This window comes from Embiotoca jacksoni, unplaced genomic scaffold (assembly GCF_022577435.1).
Source record: "Embiotoca jacksoni isolate LCO1_2020_lvr unplaced genomic scaffold, fEmbJac1.0.p SCAF_13, whole genome shotgun sequence".
In the NCBI taxonomy this organism is placed as follows: Eukaryota; Metazoa; Chordata; class Actinopteri; family Embiotocidae; genus Embiotoca; species Embiotoca jacksoni.
The window spans coordinates 17560168-17575825 of NW_027185263.1; the positions used below are offsets into that span (position 1 = coordinate 17560168).

Sequence of the window (15658 nt, forward strand, 5' to 3'; positions counted from 1 at the left end):
TGTTGTTGTGGGGTCTTTTGTGACCTCTCGGATGAGTCGTCGCTGCTCTCTTGGGGTAATTTTGGTCGGCCGGCCACTCCTGGGAAGGTTCACCAGTGTCCCATGTTTTCTCCATTTGTGGATAATGGCTCTCACTGTGGTTCGCTGGAGTCCCAAAGCTTTAGAAATGGCTTTATAACCTTTTCCAGACTGATAGATCTCAATTACTTTCTTTCTGATTTGTTCCTGAATTTCTTTGGATCTCGGCATGATGTCTATCTTTTGAGGATCTTTTGGTCTACTTCACTTTGTCAGGCAGATCCTATTTAAGTGATTTCTTGATTGAGAACAGGTGTGGCAGTAATCAGGCCTGGGTGTGGCTAGAGAAATTAAACTCAGGTGTGATAAACCACAGTTAAGTTATGTTTTAACAGGAGGGGGCAAACACTTTTTCACACAGGGCCATGTGGGTTTGGATTTTTTTTTTTTTCTCCCTGATAAATGATAGTTATTTTTATGATAATAAATGTTCATCAGTTTGCCGCCTTCTAAGTTCAGCTAAGCAGTTGAATTTACTTTTTCTTTTTGACTGTATCTTCTCTATTAGCATGAATACTTAATACTTATTCACTGACTGTGCATGCTGTGAAATGTCCACATGGCTTTTAAAATATCATAGTTAATGTAGATAAACAGACATATCACACAAATAGCAGTTCCTTGAAATCACGATATCAACATTTGCATCACAATTCAAAAATATATCCTTACTGTATCTTTGACATTGTTTATTACTATATATTGTCATTCATTCAGTCTGTTAAAGGTTTTCCACATTGGTGAGGTATGTTTTTTTTCTTCAATTTGTCCTCATATATCAGGTATATAATGCCGTCCTTTTTGTGCTTGTGTTTAACTGTTTTCCATTTATTCATGCTTGACCCTTTAATACACTTCAGTGACATTTTGGTGGTTTGTATACTCACTGTCTTTACAAATCAGTTAATCCCGATAATAACACTTTGTATCACGGATGTAATGTAATTATCTACTGTCCTTATAATTATGTATATTTTCAGGTTGCAACATGTGGAGTTCTGTGTGTGTGTGTGTGTGTGTGTGTGTGTGTGTGTGTGTGTGTGTGTGTGTGTGTGTGTGTGTGTGTGTGTGTGTGTGTGTGTGTGTGTGTTCCCTTCTGTGGAATTCTCACAACTGTGATGTCATACTGAACATAGAATGTGGCTTTGAAGTCAGTCAGAAGGTTCATCTCAGTGAGAAACACTTTGCATTTGGTAACTCAGATATTCAGAAAACAAATCATCAGCGTTGAACACTGATAAGGCATTTTTTGAATTTTCGTTGTAGCCGTGCACTCATCCTGTTTCCTGATCCGTGAATTGTGTGTGCCACTTTTTTTTTCCCGGCAATTACACTTCAACATCACACCATGTCTGAAAAAACTTGGCAAGACACCCCATTCATCAGAATGAGGGAAGATCACCTGAGAAATGACGACGAAGAGGAAGAGGAGCCGCTAGACTTCAGGTAAATGTCACAACAAAAAACAAAAATACAGATTATTTTCTTGTTGGACAATATGTGATTAAAAAAGAAAAACTGTCAACATGAAATTAAATATTATTGTGTTTCTGTAGTGAACAGGAGGAGATTAAAGAAAGACTGTATGAGTTTCTGACTAAATACAGAGAGGAGAAGGAAACCAATAAAAAGTTGTTGGAGGAGGGAGAGATGATGGAGAGGAAGATGAAAGAGCTGGAAGAGGACAATAAATCCCTCACCATCAATCTGGAAGAGTAAGATAGCCAACAACTGATATTTATGACTTGAATAATATTACACCCAGAATAAAAATATGTGTATATTTTGGCAATAACATTTGATTGGTTGATTTTGTATACAGCTTAAATAAAGACAGGAAAAAATGGAAGGAGAAAGAGGAAAAAACCCTGCAGCATGAGCAAGAGGAGGAGAGAAAAAGAGAACAGAAAGAAAAATGTGAAGATGAACGGGTAAAGATTAAGGTAAATAACATTCATATCTATATATATATATATATATATATATATTCACACACACACACACACACACACACACACACACACACACACACACACACACACATCTGGTAGGATTATTTAAACACTGTTAAAATGATATGTGTTCTTCTCAGCCAGTAGTCTCCACCTACACTGGTGTTGTTCTCAAGTAATGACTTTATGTTTTGTCTTTATTTGTTTTGTGCAGGAAAAGGAGAATGAAAATCTGTGGGAAGAAAATGAAAATATAATTCATAAGGTAAGACATCTGCATATATTTATAATGATGTCCTCTCTTCTCCAGTGAGACAAATTCGACAGCCAAACGTTGAGTTTTCAAATAATTAAAACCAGTATTTAATCACTAGATACATGTCAAAGTAGCTGATAGAATTATATAAAGAAAAAAACACTTGGCCATAATCAAAAAGGAAAACGTGTCTTGTGTTAATTTCTTAGCATCCTCTTCTGGACCTCACTCTCACCCTGAGCTTCTTCTCTTTCAGGTACAACATCAAAGGATGAACAGCAGGCTCAATGACGAGTTAGAGGTTATTAAGGAAGTCCTGCAAATTAAAGTCGAAGAAATAGAGAAGGTATTTATAACTTGATGAAATCTTTGAGATATAATGTTGGAGAAGAGTCTCTTTGCTTCACTTTACAAGTCACTGTTTTTGATGAGTTGATGGAAATGTTGACCCAACTCTTTGTTTCCGGCAGTTATCCAGGGTATTGGCTCACAAACATGAGGAGGAAGGAGAACACAAGATGTTTATTGAAGTATGTACATCATATAGAATGACGTTTCTCTTCATTTTCACTGTGGTCACCATTGTTCTGACATTTCATCTTTCTTTGGCAGGAATTCAGAAAGGAAATTAGAGGAATTAAAAAACATCTGAGCGACATACAGGAGGTGCAAATATTGTACGTACTGCAATCTATTTATGCTGTTATATCGGTAGACCAGTCTTACTTGCTGCAGCTGACTTTAATATAATATAATTCTTACATGACAATAAGAAAATGTTTGTGTGGAGTTTTCTGATATCTCATATGCGTTTGTTTTTTGGTTTAACAGAGAAGCACTGACAGTCCAGAACCCACGAGACAAAATGGTGAGTGTAATCAGACACAATTATTTCACATATTTATGCTCAAAATGATACAAAACAAAACAGATTCATTCCAGCAGCCATGACAGGAACTTCACGTAGTTCAACACTTTGGAAAATATTATTTTTTGCTTTCTTGCTCCTTAATCAACACATCATGTCTGGGTTGTGTGCAGAACTATGTCATGTACTGCGCTGTGAGTTTCTGAAGTCTTTTCTGAACATAACCAGAGGAGTGTTCATTGGTTTTAGAGGATCAAGGTCTCACTGTAACATGCGTACTGAAACTGTCTGATGTCTTTGTAGAAGAAGGACGAGCAAAAGAAGGAGAGGGACGAAAAGAAAGAGAAGGACAAAAAGGATGGGAAGACTCAGAGAAGGTAGTTTAAGTTTGTTGTCCCAAACACACTGAAATACAACCCAACAAGTATTTTTACTCTGTTACTTACCTGAGTATTATGTTTGTGTTTAGTTGGTGGCGCCCCGTTGCGAAGTTCCTGTGGAAAGGAACCATATTAGCAGGAATCATCTCCGTTGGCACCGTTCTTGTTGTGAACATCATGGCGTCCAATGTCCCAGATTCTTCCAGCAAAGTTCAGATCCCTTGGCACCTGTTGAGACACAGTAACTCAGGCCCGTTTCTCTTTTAATATCCAGCTAGGTTTGATTAATAGAAGGTAGATCTATAAGTTCAGAGGCTGCTGCTCGTGCGCTCTCACCGAGGGCAGCACGGAGCAGGAGAAAGGTATAACTCTAACGAGTAACTGCTACAAATTTCATTGCTTCATCGTCATTAGTTTCTGAGTCACAGGTTTTTTGTGAGCGCTGACCCGACACGTCTACGGTTATTCGGTGGACATGAGCAGAGGGCACAACAAATTTTGTGTCAAACTCTGGAAATCGGCAAAGGAAGCCCTTGAAATGCTTCAGGAAGCCTACAGCAATGAAGCAATGAGCCTGGGGGAGTTGTTTTGAGTGACGTTTCTGAGGGGCAGAACGTCCCTGTCCAAAACTGAGCGTAAACCATCGCAGAAGCGGTCGCTCACAAAAACAAGTTGAACTCAGGAACTGATGATGATTAAGCGATAAAATTTGTAGCAGTTACTCATTAGGGTTATACCTTTCTCCTTCTCCGTGCACACAAACAAGCAGAACTCCCAGAACTGAACAGTTTCATACTTATCTGTTTGCATTTATATTATTAAACCAATAAATAATTATTCAGAACTTTATAGAAATTGTATTAAAATTGTATTATTATTAAGTGCATGTCATGTCAATTACACAACAGATTTGGTCAGTTATGAACATTATTATTATTATATTATTTTGTTGCATCAATTCTGACAAAACACTGACATGAATGTCACATCACCACTTTCACAATCATCTATCGTCATGTCACGTTTTAAGAAAATCTTGGTCCTAGTTTTGGTGTTTATGGATTAGACAATATCATTTTCAGAATCTTTACCATGGCAAGTGGACGATGAATATTCAGAAGGTAAAATGATACTTTAAAATATCAAACACAGAAAATAATCCCTGTCATGAATACAGTTAGCTACTGAATCAGTTAACATACAGTCTGAGCAAGAACAAACATTTTATACATAATGTTACCGCAACTACACCAGAAAACCAATGACAGCAGAGGATGCTTGCTCAGCTTCCTGGTGGGAACAGGACTCATCAGAAGAGAATAACAGACTGGAAGCGGTAGGAGGTAACCAGCACCAGAAGATGGCAGTAGTGCAACATTGTGGTAGGTAGGTAGGTAGGTAGGTAGGTATATACTTTATTAATCCCCGAGGGGAAATTTTTTCGCTACAGCAGCATACATACAGAAGCAATAAGACAATAATAGAAACAATAGAATAAAATAATAATAGAATAGAATAGAATAATATAATAATAGAAAAGCAATAAAATAAAATAGCAGTAAATAGCAGTAAAAAATATAAATATAAAATATAAAATGCACAGTATATACAGTACATTATATATCTATATATATTATATACAACAAACCAAGAAACAGTCAACATATATATATATATATATATATATATATATATATGTATATATACAGTACAGTATATATCTATATATATAATATACAAACAACCAAGAAACACAGTCAACAGTGTTATTGTACTGTGATGGATTTTGCCAGAGGTGAGTTATTGTAAAGTCTTATTGCAGTGGGCAGGAATGATCTCCTGTATCTGTCCTTGTGACAGCGGAGCTGGAGGAATCGTTTAGAGAAAGTTTATGGATGCAAGCTGCCCTTAAAACTCAAAGAAGAAGAATGTGTTCTGGGTGCTGGTTGGTGCTGACAAACCTTTGTGCATAGTGCTATATTATATAATAGGCTCGTTGGAGATTAAAGCAGATGAGAAACAAACAGCTGCAATCAAGTCAGACAGTTTCCAGCAGCCTTCAGTCCAACCAATCTACGAAGAGGAAGTCAGAGAAACAGTCCTGTTGGAGCTGATCCCCATCTAATAAAATGTTCTCAAACTTAGATATCAGTTCATATGCAGCCTCCAATTGTTTAATTATGACACGGCAGCCTATTAAAATATTTCACGGGTGATCTGTGATCTCTGTTTGTGGTCCAACCTCCGTTTTACAGGAATTCTCATAAATCAGCAGCTCATGAGTTTGCAGCTGCAAATAAATCAGCTGAGCAGACCTGCCCCTCTAAAACTACATAAATATACTTAAAACATGAATGAGTAATAAAACACAGAGGGAAGAAATACAAGACAACGTTCACTATTAAATCAGAAGACTATCACATCTGTACAGATGTCAGTTTTCTGAATTCTCAAATCCCAATTTCCAGAAGTTTTATGTTGTTAAATACTTCAATAAATAAATGATTCCATTATTAATATACAACAGACTGAACTGTGATATATTGTAGACCGTTTATTGATCTTTAATATGAATGTATTCAGTCTCTCTGACTGTTAATCAATCACAACATTTATTCTGTTCACACAATAAACATTCAAAATCAGACAAATACAATCTAAATCTGTCCAATTCAACAACTTCAAGGTTCTGTAAAACGTCATGTCGTTGAAACAACATCTTCCCATCATGCACTGAGCTGCCTTGATCTTTCGACGTTATTGTCGCTATTTTAAAATCAGAGCATGTCGGACAAACACTGTTTCACCTCCACCTGACTGATGGACGTCCAGGGACTGTGGGACAGCTCGGGTTACAGACAAACCCAAAGGTGCTCGTGCCCACCTAACAAACAACGTGGTCAGGGTTAAGAAACTTGTGGTAAGGTTTATGCTTCAAATCAATTTTTTTATTTTTATTTTTTTATTTTTTTTAAGAAATCCACTTTGTCTCTTCCCGGACTCAAACCCTGACCTTTGAACTGTATTATATAAAACCCGTACAAATTATTCTGGTATGTTGGACCACCCGCTAGTAGTTTGGAGACACCTCTTTACCTCCCTCTGTTTATATGTCCATGTGCTTCTTTTTCTTAATGCAATCAAAATTCGCCTAGATCAGCAATTTTCCCAAATATAAGATAATGAGATACAGTATTGCTTCGATTAAAATTGGAGACTAAAATATACTTACTTTCTAGTGTATTTAGTTAAATGTGAGTTTAAGTTTATGTTCTGTTTTATTTCCTGTTGGCGAAATCTAGTTGTTGTTGTTTATGATGTATGTTCTTCAATGGGTCAATGTTAAACCAGCAGGTTATTTGTTTCTTTTTTTATTATGTTATTGTATTTAGTCAAATTGCGGTCATGTGCTGTAATTGTTGAACACAGTGGCGTCATCATGTCGTCGTAAACACGTATTCATGTGTTTTCTTTTCTCTTGTTTATCTTACGTAAACTGTTTTTTGTTATTTTTCGCGTGTATCTTGACGACATTTAATTTAAAAGTAAATGTTTTTCTTTTTCGGAGACGCGATGGCGTCGTGACGTCATCACCATGGGACGACAGGTCACGAAGCTTCATTCATGCCGACGGCGCGTCGATCGGAGCAGGTACGTTATGTCGCCGCTCTGCTGCTCCGCGCTCAGACAGCTGGGGCTTCACATGTCAGAAAACACGACTGTTCGCTGGGAAAGCGACGCTGACTTTACTGAAGCGGTCATTTTGGAGAAAACCGTTTTTTATCTCGCTTTTAAGTCTTGCTTGTAGCCAGGAAGCTAATGTTAGCTTTGCTAGTGTCACTTCCAGCTAACTTCATTAGCTGCTTGTTAGCACGCAAAGTTCAGATCAACTTTATTATTTAAACTTTATTATTTAAACTTTATCATCCGGAACATAAACAACGAAATGAACTGAGTTTCATCACACTGTAAAAAAAATTACTTCAAATTACTACGTGCTTCAACATTTAACAACAACAATATATAAATCATTATATATGCATGTGTATATATATATATATATATATATATATATATATATATATATATATATGTATGTATGTATGTATGTATATATATATATATATATATATATATATATACACATGCATATATGTATATATACATATATATATATACATACATGTATGTATATACACATACATGTATGTACACACACACACACATACATACATATATATATATATATATACACATATACATGTATGTACATACGTACATACATACATGTATACATGTACAGGTCTTCAACCTGAGCCTGAAGCAGGAGGACGTCCCGGTGCTGTGGAAGACGTCCTGCCTGGTTCCTGTCCCCAAGAAGACGACTCCATCTGGCCTCAACGACTACCGACCGGTTGCCCTCACATCTCATGTGATGAAGGTGCTGGAGAGGCTGGTCTTGGCCCACCTCAGGCCGCTGGTGAAATCTTCACTGGACCCTCTGCAATTTGCGTACCAGCCTCATGTGGAAGTGGACGACGCCATCATCTACCTGCTGCAACGAGCTCAGTCGCACCTGGACGGAACCGGTGGCTCTGTGAGAATCACTTTCTTTGATTTCTCCAGTGCATTTAACACCATCCAACCACTGCTACTGAGTGAGAAGGTGCGGGTGGTGGGGGTGGACGCGTCCACCGTCTCCTGGATCACTGACTACCTGACAGGCAGACCACAGTTTGTCCGTCTGGGCAGTGTGCTGTCTGATACGGTGGTCAGTGGTACTGGAGCTCCACAGGGAACTGTTCTGTCTCCCTTCCTGTTCACCTTCTACACCACTGACTTCCAGAACAACTCAGAGTCCTGCCATCTGCAGAAGTTCTCTGATGACTCTGCAGTGGTAGGATGTATAAGGGATGAACGGGAGGACGAGTACAGGGCAGTCATGGAGGACTTTGTGGAGTGGGCGGGAAGAAATTACCTGCTTCTGAACGTGGCCGAGACCAGAGAGATGGTGGTCGACTTCAGGAGGAAGACGACGGCTCCACAACCGCTGAGAGTTCTGGGAGAGGGGGTGGACATGGTTGAGGAGTACATGTACCTGGTGTCTCCATGACAACAGACTGAACTGAAAGACCAACATCAACGCTGTCTACAAGAAGGGGATGAGTCGACGCTTTTTCTTGAGGAGACTTCGATCCTTTGACGTGTGCAGCGAGATGTTGGAGATGTTCTACCAGTCTACTTCTCCGTAGTCTGCTGGGAGAGCAGCATTGGAGCCGGCGACACCAACAGACTTAACAAACTGGTTAAGAAGGCCGGCTCCATCATTGGCTGCAAACTGGACAGTCTGGAAAAGGTGGTGGAGAGGAGGACGCTGAGGAAACTATTATCCATATTGGATAATCCTGACCACCCTCTCCACCACCTGCTGCAGGGACAGAGGAGGACTTTCTCCAATAGACTCCTCCAGCTCCGCTGTCACAAGGACAGATACAGGAGATCATTCCTGATACAGGAGATCATTCCTGCCCACTGCCATCAGACTGTACAATAACTCACCTCTGGCAAAATCCATCACAGTACAATAACACTGTTGACTGTTTTTGTTGTTCGTTTAAATATATTTAAAAAAAAAAACTTTGCACTATTGTTTGGTTAGTTTTAATTTAATTATTCTATTTTATTTTATTCTATTTTATTGTATATACTGTGCATTTTTATATTTAATATTTTGTACTGTTATTTTACTGCTTTCCTGTATCTATAAATGCTGCTGTAGTGAAAGAATTTCCCCTTGGGGATTAATAAAGTAACTAACTACCTACCTACATATACATGTACATGCACACTCATACACCTGAATGGAGTTTGTGATGGGAGTTATTCAAATAATCTTTAATGTCAAGTAATAATTTCTAACCTCCACTTTCTGCTGTGTGATTTCTGCAGGTTTCACAACATGAGTTTGTCGTATGGTCTGCCGTGTTTGGGTGTCGTAGCAGGACTGGGCTGTGGGCTCTTCATCGGCTGGCACTTCCGGGTCCGCTCTGAACCGGCACCCGAAAGCCAGCCGATAGTGGTTGAGAATAGCAACGGTGACCCGAGTGTGATGGGAGAAGGAGGCGAGTTCAAGATGATCCTGGTGGTCCGAAATGACCTGAAGATGGGCAAAGGGAAGGTCGCTGCCCAGTGCTCCCACGCTGCTGTATCAGCTTACAAGCAGGTCAAGCGCAGGCACCCTGAGCTGCTCAAACGGTGGGAGTACTGCGGTCAGCCCAAGGTGGTGGTGAAGGCTCCCGATGAGGACACCCTGATTGAGCTGCTGAGTCGTGCCAAAGAAGTGGGACTTCTTGTCAGCTTGATCCAGGATGCAGGAAGGACACAAATCTCACCCGGGTCCCGCACCGTGCTGAGTATCGGTCCCGGCCCGACTGATCTGATTGACAGTGTCACCGGAGACTTGAAGCTCTATTAGAGTTCCAGCGTGCCTCTGTTGGACATGCATTCAACATGCTGGCTGTACAAACTATTTGCAATGGAGTTCCGATTAGTTATATTTTTTCACAACCGACTCCGCGTCTGTCGCAGGAGATATCGGCCGACTGTTGAATCGCAGTAATGATACCTTCCTTCACTGCGATAGTTCAGTTTTCATGGTGGAGTCGTCCACGTGAACCAGACCGGTTGGTCCTCAAAGATGAAAATAAAGAAAAATTAAGTCTGAAATTAGAGTCGTTCTTATTATTCTGAAGTATTTAATCCTTTGGAGGCTGCAACAATTAACAATTTGGTGTAACAGGACTTAACATTTGGTTTGATTTTTCCCTGAATGCTCTGGCCGTCTTTCAAACTTCCTGGAATAAATTTGTCGTGTCCCGGCACAGCTGTTAATAGCCCTTCAACGCAAGTATTGTTAACCTTGATAATTAAACTGCCGGAGGACTTTATTCACATTTTGTCCCATGAATCACAGCTCAGAACAAGCAGATGACTATTTACAGGGCAGATTTTCCTTCTTGCACCGTCCTACATCTACCAGCAGGGGGGGTGCTAGTAATACATTCTTGTGGTGAAGAGCGTCAGATGGTTCTCCGACAGTCTCGACACGTTTGTGATGGTTCACTGCACCCGACTGTGTTGTTGAAGATTCGGCTTTAAGGTCTTTAAGGACTTCAACTGAGGCCTGTACAGATTCAAATACTCCCGAGGTCAGCGTTCACGTCAAACTTGGCCTGTCTGTCAGCTAATAGAAACGCGCTGAAACCGTTTGGAAATACAGACATCAAGTGTGTCGTCATATTCTTTTGTACAACGTTGCATCGGACTACAAACTAACTTGTTCCCACTGCAGTCGAGCACTCTGCTCAGCATCCACCGCTCCTCGCAGAACCACGACCACTTCCCTGTTGTTGTTTTGTTTGTTTGTTTGGTGGGGGGGACTAAACAGTCCATTAAGACACCATCACACTGTTCTTGACAAACAAGAAGCCTTTATTTTTAAGTGGAAAACAAAACCGCTGTTTCATTCATTATGATCCTGATTATGCACAATCAAGTATCTTAAGTGCACAATTTAAATCTAAGGTAATTTAGATAAGAATATAAGTTCAATGAAGTTAATGATTGATTTTCATGTATACACACACAAGCCTTTGATAAAAACTTCAAATTACCACAAGTGTTGTGATGTTGTTTTCTGGACAAGCAGGTCAACTGAAAGGATTAAAAGGCGACCCGCAAACAGGACACGAGGAGAGGAAGGGGTGAAAAATCTCTCCTGCACACTCAGTAACAGAGACCTTAAATGATATCCAGCAGAAACAAACCGCAGCAGTAAAGAAGAAGAAGGAAGGGGCGCGTTAGTCGAACACAAGTCTGCAGTCTCTCCTGAGGTGGAAAGGTCCCACGTTAGAGCAGTAAGTAAAGCACATGGACACGCCCTCCGAAGGTGAATTCATCTGGGAGAGTTCTGCGCAGGCTTTGCCGGAAAGACTCCCAACCTTCCTGTAAATCGTATGGAAAATACTCTGTGGGATTCCCCCTCAACAAACAGCCCTACAGTGTGAGCGTGGGGACATGACTGGTACAGCGTAGTGTTTTAGGATTGTGGTCACGGAAGCGGAAGTCTCGTGTTCAAATACAGAAGAACATGGTAGCGGGTTTTTTTTTCGTGTTGGAATATATAATAATTAAATGCATTTTACAGTCGGACAGAAGAAGCTGCTCACACACATCAAAAGGAAGAGAGTCTACAATTAATTTCTTCTCACTACAGAGTGCAAATCAGATGCTTCACAACAGACCTTTTCTTTTTCAACTGAGAAGAGGACTAGCTCTTCCCACAAGCCCCCCATTGTACATAAACCATTTCCCATTCAAATAAAATAGACATAAGAAAAAAAAATTAATCTATTCAATAAGGAATGTGAGAAAATTAATCTTTGTGATTCAATCTTTTTCTTTGACAACAGAAATAAAACAGAGTCCTTCATGAAAGTTTAAAAAGCGGGAAAGTTTAAAAAAAAAAAAGAAAAAAAAAAAAGTTTGTTGGTGGTATCGGTGCTCCTGGTGGAGGGCAGATAGACGACCATGGTCTGGTGAAGGACAGTGGGAGATGGATGGATGGTAGCTCCAGCCTGGAGGTGGTGGTGGTGGTGGTGTGGGGTGGGGTGGGGAAATGGGGGAGGGGGGAGAGGGGGGGGATCTTTACATGCCATAGCCGAAGCCGGGCTGAGCTGCTGGCTGAACGTATCCTGCAGGCGCCTGGTAGCCGTAGCCGTAAGCTTGCTGAGGGGCGACGGGCACGCTGGGGCCGGCGGTCAGCATCAGCTGGGGTGTTCCTGCAAGACGCACACGGGAAAGGTTTTTAAACATTTAGCTGTTTGGAAACCAGAGCAACACGCCACAGCACTTTTGTGCTGAAGATGTTTTAGTTGTATGATTTTTACTTGTACTTTAAGTTTGAATTGTTTTCAAGTCCCGTCGACGGTTTACATTTGGGAGCAATTTGTTTTGAGATTTAACCCAAACCCATCAGTAACGGTTTATGAATTATTTTGTGGACTGGAAGAGTTGATAGCATTTCCATTCAGTGTTTGTTTTTTTTTCCATCCATCCAAAGATGCATTTTGTGGTTTCTTCTATAGAAAAGCATTGACAAAAACAAAATCTAGGAAACAAGCTGATAAATAATAATATTACATTCAAACTGAAATGTGACTTCCTTTTAGTTCCGAGAGGTTTGGAGTCTTGATTTAAATGTTGTTGACTGTTTATTCTCATTATTATTTACACACGATTTTCCTCTTCGCCGTTGTTTTGGTTCATTTTGTTTATTATATAAAAAAATATTTCTAGAGGAAATCTTCAGTAGAGGTAAAAATGAAACACCAAAGTATGGTTTACATTTTCTATTACCTTGTCATATGCAAGTGTCTTCGTCATTTCCAGTGTTAGTTGTAAAAAAAAAAAAAAAAAAAAAAAAAAAAAAGAGTAATTTGTGGTATTGTTTCTCAGCTACTCTACTGCAGCCATGTTGAATCACACACTGCCGTATCGAATACGGAGCTTTCATAAATTCTAGTATTCAAAGTTGGATGATCTGAGGGCCAAACGACGCCATGTGCTCCCTTTGAAAATGATCACAGTGAACTGGACGGCGGTGTCATTGGAGGACCGTTACCATAGACGATGGGTTGCGTCTCTGTCGCCTGCTCCTCCTCTTTCCGTACGGACTCTGAGGTTTCTAGATTATCTACCTGCAATGGAAAAAAAACAAAAAAAAAAACATTTAGAACAAAGCTGAAACCCTGAATAAGTAAACGACGGAAAACAGGCCTGTGAGGGGGGGCCATGCCATCTGTTGGGGTCGTGGTGGATAAGAATTTAAACAGCGGTGCCTCAAGCTCTCAATGTCACGAGGCGCTTTCAGGCCGGAGGAACTTTTTAACAGTTCTAATAACTGCTAGAGAAAGTACCCCCCTTTCTGTGTGTTCACACTGCAGGAACTGATCGTACTGGAGGGACATTCTTTCAGTGAGCTAACACATCATCAGACGTGTCAAATGTAGTCGTGTAAACGGCAAGATCGTAAAGTTAGCTTAAAAAAAAAAAATAAGAAAAGAAAGAAAAAGTTGTTTGTTGTTGTTGTTGTTGTTGCTGCTACACCAGCCGCCATCTGTCATTTCAGTGTTAACTGCTGACGGTGCGATTGCAAAGAAGAAAAAAATCCCCTAAAAGGTGAGCAAGGTCTCGAGGGAGAACTTCCCACTGAAGAACCGTGGAAAGTTCTCCAGGCTGCACTGACAAGTTGCTTGAAAAACTCGGTGCCGTTTTTAAGAGTGGTCACACAAACTGTTATTCTATTTCACATCTTTTCTTCTTTATTGTACTTTGTATGAAGTTAGCCTCAAAATCGGAGGGTTTTTCTGACGCGTCAGGAATAAAAAAAAAATTTAAAAAGCAGTGTGCCGAGTTTCCGACAACATGAGTATTGTTCTTCACTTCTTTCTTGACTATAAAATACAACAACAACAAAAGTATTCAAACTATTAATCCTGGATACCACAAACAAAAAACCTGAAAGGTTCAGGGCCTCCTTTCTGTCTGGCAGAATTAATAGAAACAGAAACAAAAAAAACATTGTTAAAAGGAAGAATTTCCTCAGGCAGCAGTCGGATGCAGCGATAGGAAGTTCTGAGGGGAAAGCAGCAGCACCTGGATGCAGGTTATCTCGAGAGCTAAAAGCAATAAGGGCTCACTGCTCGACAATGTACATCTTTTATCTCCTGCATATGCATTTTATTATTCTGTTTGTTCATAAACTGTCGCTGTTAAAATGAGATTCTCTGCACACAACTCCAACAACGTCGAATCGCTGGAAACAAACAGACCCATGCTGGAAGTTTGACACCGCTGCCATTAAATGAGCTGCAGTTTGGTGAGGTGGTGGAGGGGGGAGAGGAAGAGGAGGAGGAGGAGGGGTGGAGGAAGGTGACTGTCGGGCCAGGTGCTCCCTACAGTTCAAAGCCTTCCTGCAGGAAGCCAGGCACAACCAGCAGCCGGCTGCTGCGCGTCAGCAAGACACATTTTCACACATGCGCCTTTCCAATAACCAGACAACAGACACGGACACACACCAGCCGTCCAAAGAACACACACAGCTCCGCGTTGTGAGGAAATGCACAATAAATGCAAAATATGTGTGGAAGCTTTGAGGACCAGCAGCAGTCGGAGCGTGAAATATGTCGAAGTCGTTAAAGTGCATCTTCGCCATCGAACTACGACGTAACGATGAACACAAAGTCTCCAACGCTACAGTTCCTCCTCCGCAGGTTTCATCGGAGACTCGCTGCCGTCAGCGCTGCCCAACGGTCACGGCAGCTCGACGAGACGCATCAGTGAGAGTGCAATGCGTGTTGTAGCTAAAACCATGCAGACTCAAGGCCGCAATCTTCTGCGCTAAATAATACTTCCAAACACGAGCTTTAAACTTTCACCTGTTCCTTAACTGCATCAACCTGGAAGAGAAGAGGTGCAGCACAGACAATTAAAAGGATTTCCCCATGAAGACAACGGGCAGAGGAGGCAGGCAAAGCTGGTAATCATCACGCGCAGCTCTTGGCGTGTCTTTCATGTGATGCTGACAGTTTATAGTAAGTTAGATAAGTTCAAATAAAGAGGAGATTCATACTTTTAAAATCGACAACGATTACAGTTTGAGAACATGTGCGGGAGTTTTGACGTGTTCGGATCTTCTCTCTTAACAGGAAGCCGCTGACTCACCTTGCTGAGGTACTCCCTCATGACCTGAATGAAGTATGGCATTGAAAAGTCCATGATGTTGTGCCTCCAGGCGGTCTCCAGCACCACGTCGGGCCGCAGCAGGTCGTAGCAGGTGAAGAGGCAGGCGGCGAAACACTCCTGCTTGTTGTCCTGGAGGAACCAGGACAGCAGCTCCTCAGCCAGCTCCGTGTCCTTGGACTCCGACGCGTACTGCATGGCATCCTGCGGGGGAGAGGCAGCGCCGACGGGATCAGGAACGGTGCGAGACAGACCGTACGGACCCCCGGTGCCCTCCCTCACCGTGAAACTTTTAAAAAGAATTTGACTTAAACCAGTTTAC

The 15658-nt window shown here is 41.0% G+C and overlaps 2 protein-coding genes across 2 annotated transcripts in view; one reads left to right on the plus strand and one right to left on the minus strand.

Moving 5' to 3' along the window:
• Positions 1 to 7146: 7146 nt before the first annotated feature.
• ptrh2 (peptidyl-tRNA hydrolase 2) lies at positions 7147 to 10281 on the plus strand. Its single transcript, XM_069147028.1, has 2 exons — positions 7147 to 7185; positions 9484 to 10281. Exon 2 carries the CDS (start codon positions 9494 to 9496, stop codon positions 10007 to 10009), a length of 516 nt encoding a protein of 171 aa, XP_069003129.1. The 5' UTR covers positions 7147 to 7185; positions 9484 to 9493; the 3' UTR covers positions 10010 to 10281.
• Positions 10282 to 11004: 723 nt separating this feature from the next.
• The window catches only part of cltca (clathrin, heavy chain a (Hc)), a 32113-nt gene continuing 27459 nt past the window's right edge, over positions 11005 to 15658 (minus strand). Inside the window, exons 28-30 of the mRNA XM_069147027.1 lie at positions 15319 to 15540; positions 13217 to 13292; positions 11005 to 12374 (exon numbers count right to left, since the gene is read on the minus strand). Coding sequence (XP_069003128.1) covers positions 12241 to 12374; positions 13217 to 13292; positions 15319 to 15540 — 432 coding nt within the window. The 3' untranslated portion in view covers positions 11005 to 12240. The remainder of the gene's footprint in view (positions 12375 to 13216; positions 13293 to 15318; positions 15541 to 15658) is intronic.

Coding starts and splice junctions, on each gene's coding strand:
- ptrh2 (XM_069147028.1), top strand. CDS start 9,494: ATGAGTTTGTCGTATGGTCTGCCGTGTTTGGGTGTCGTAGCAGGACTG.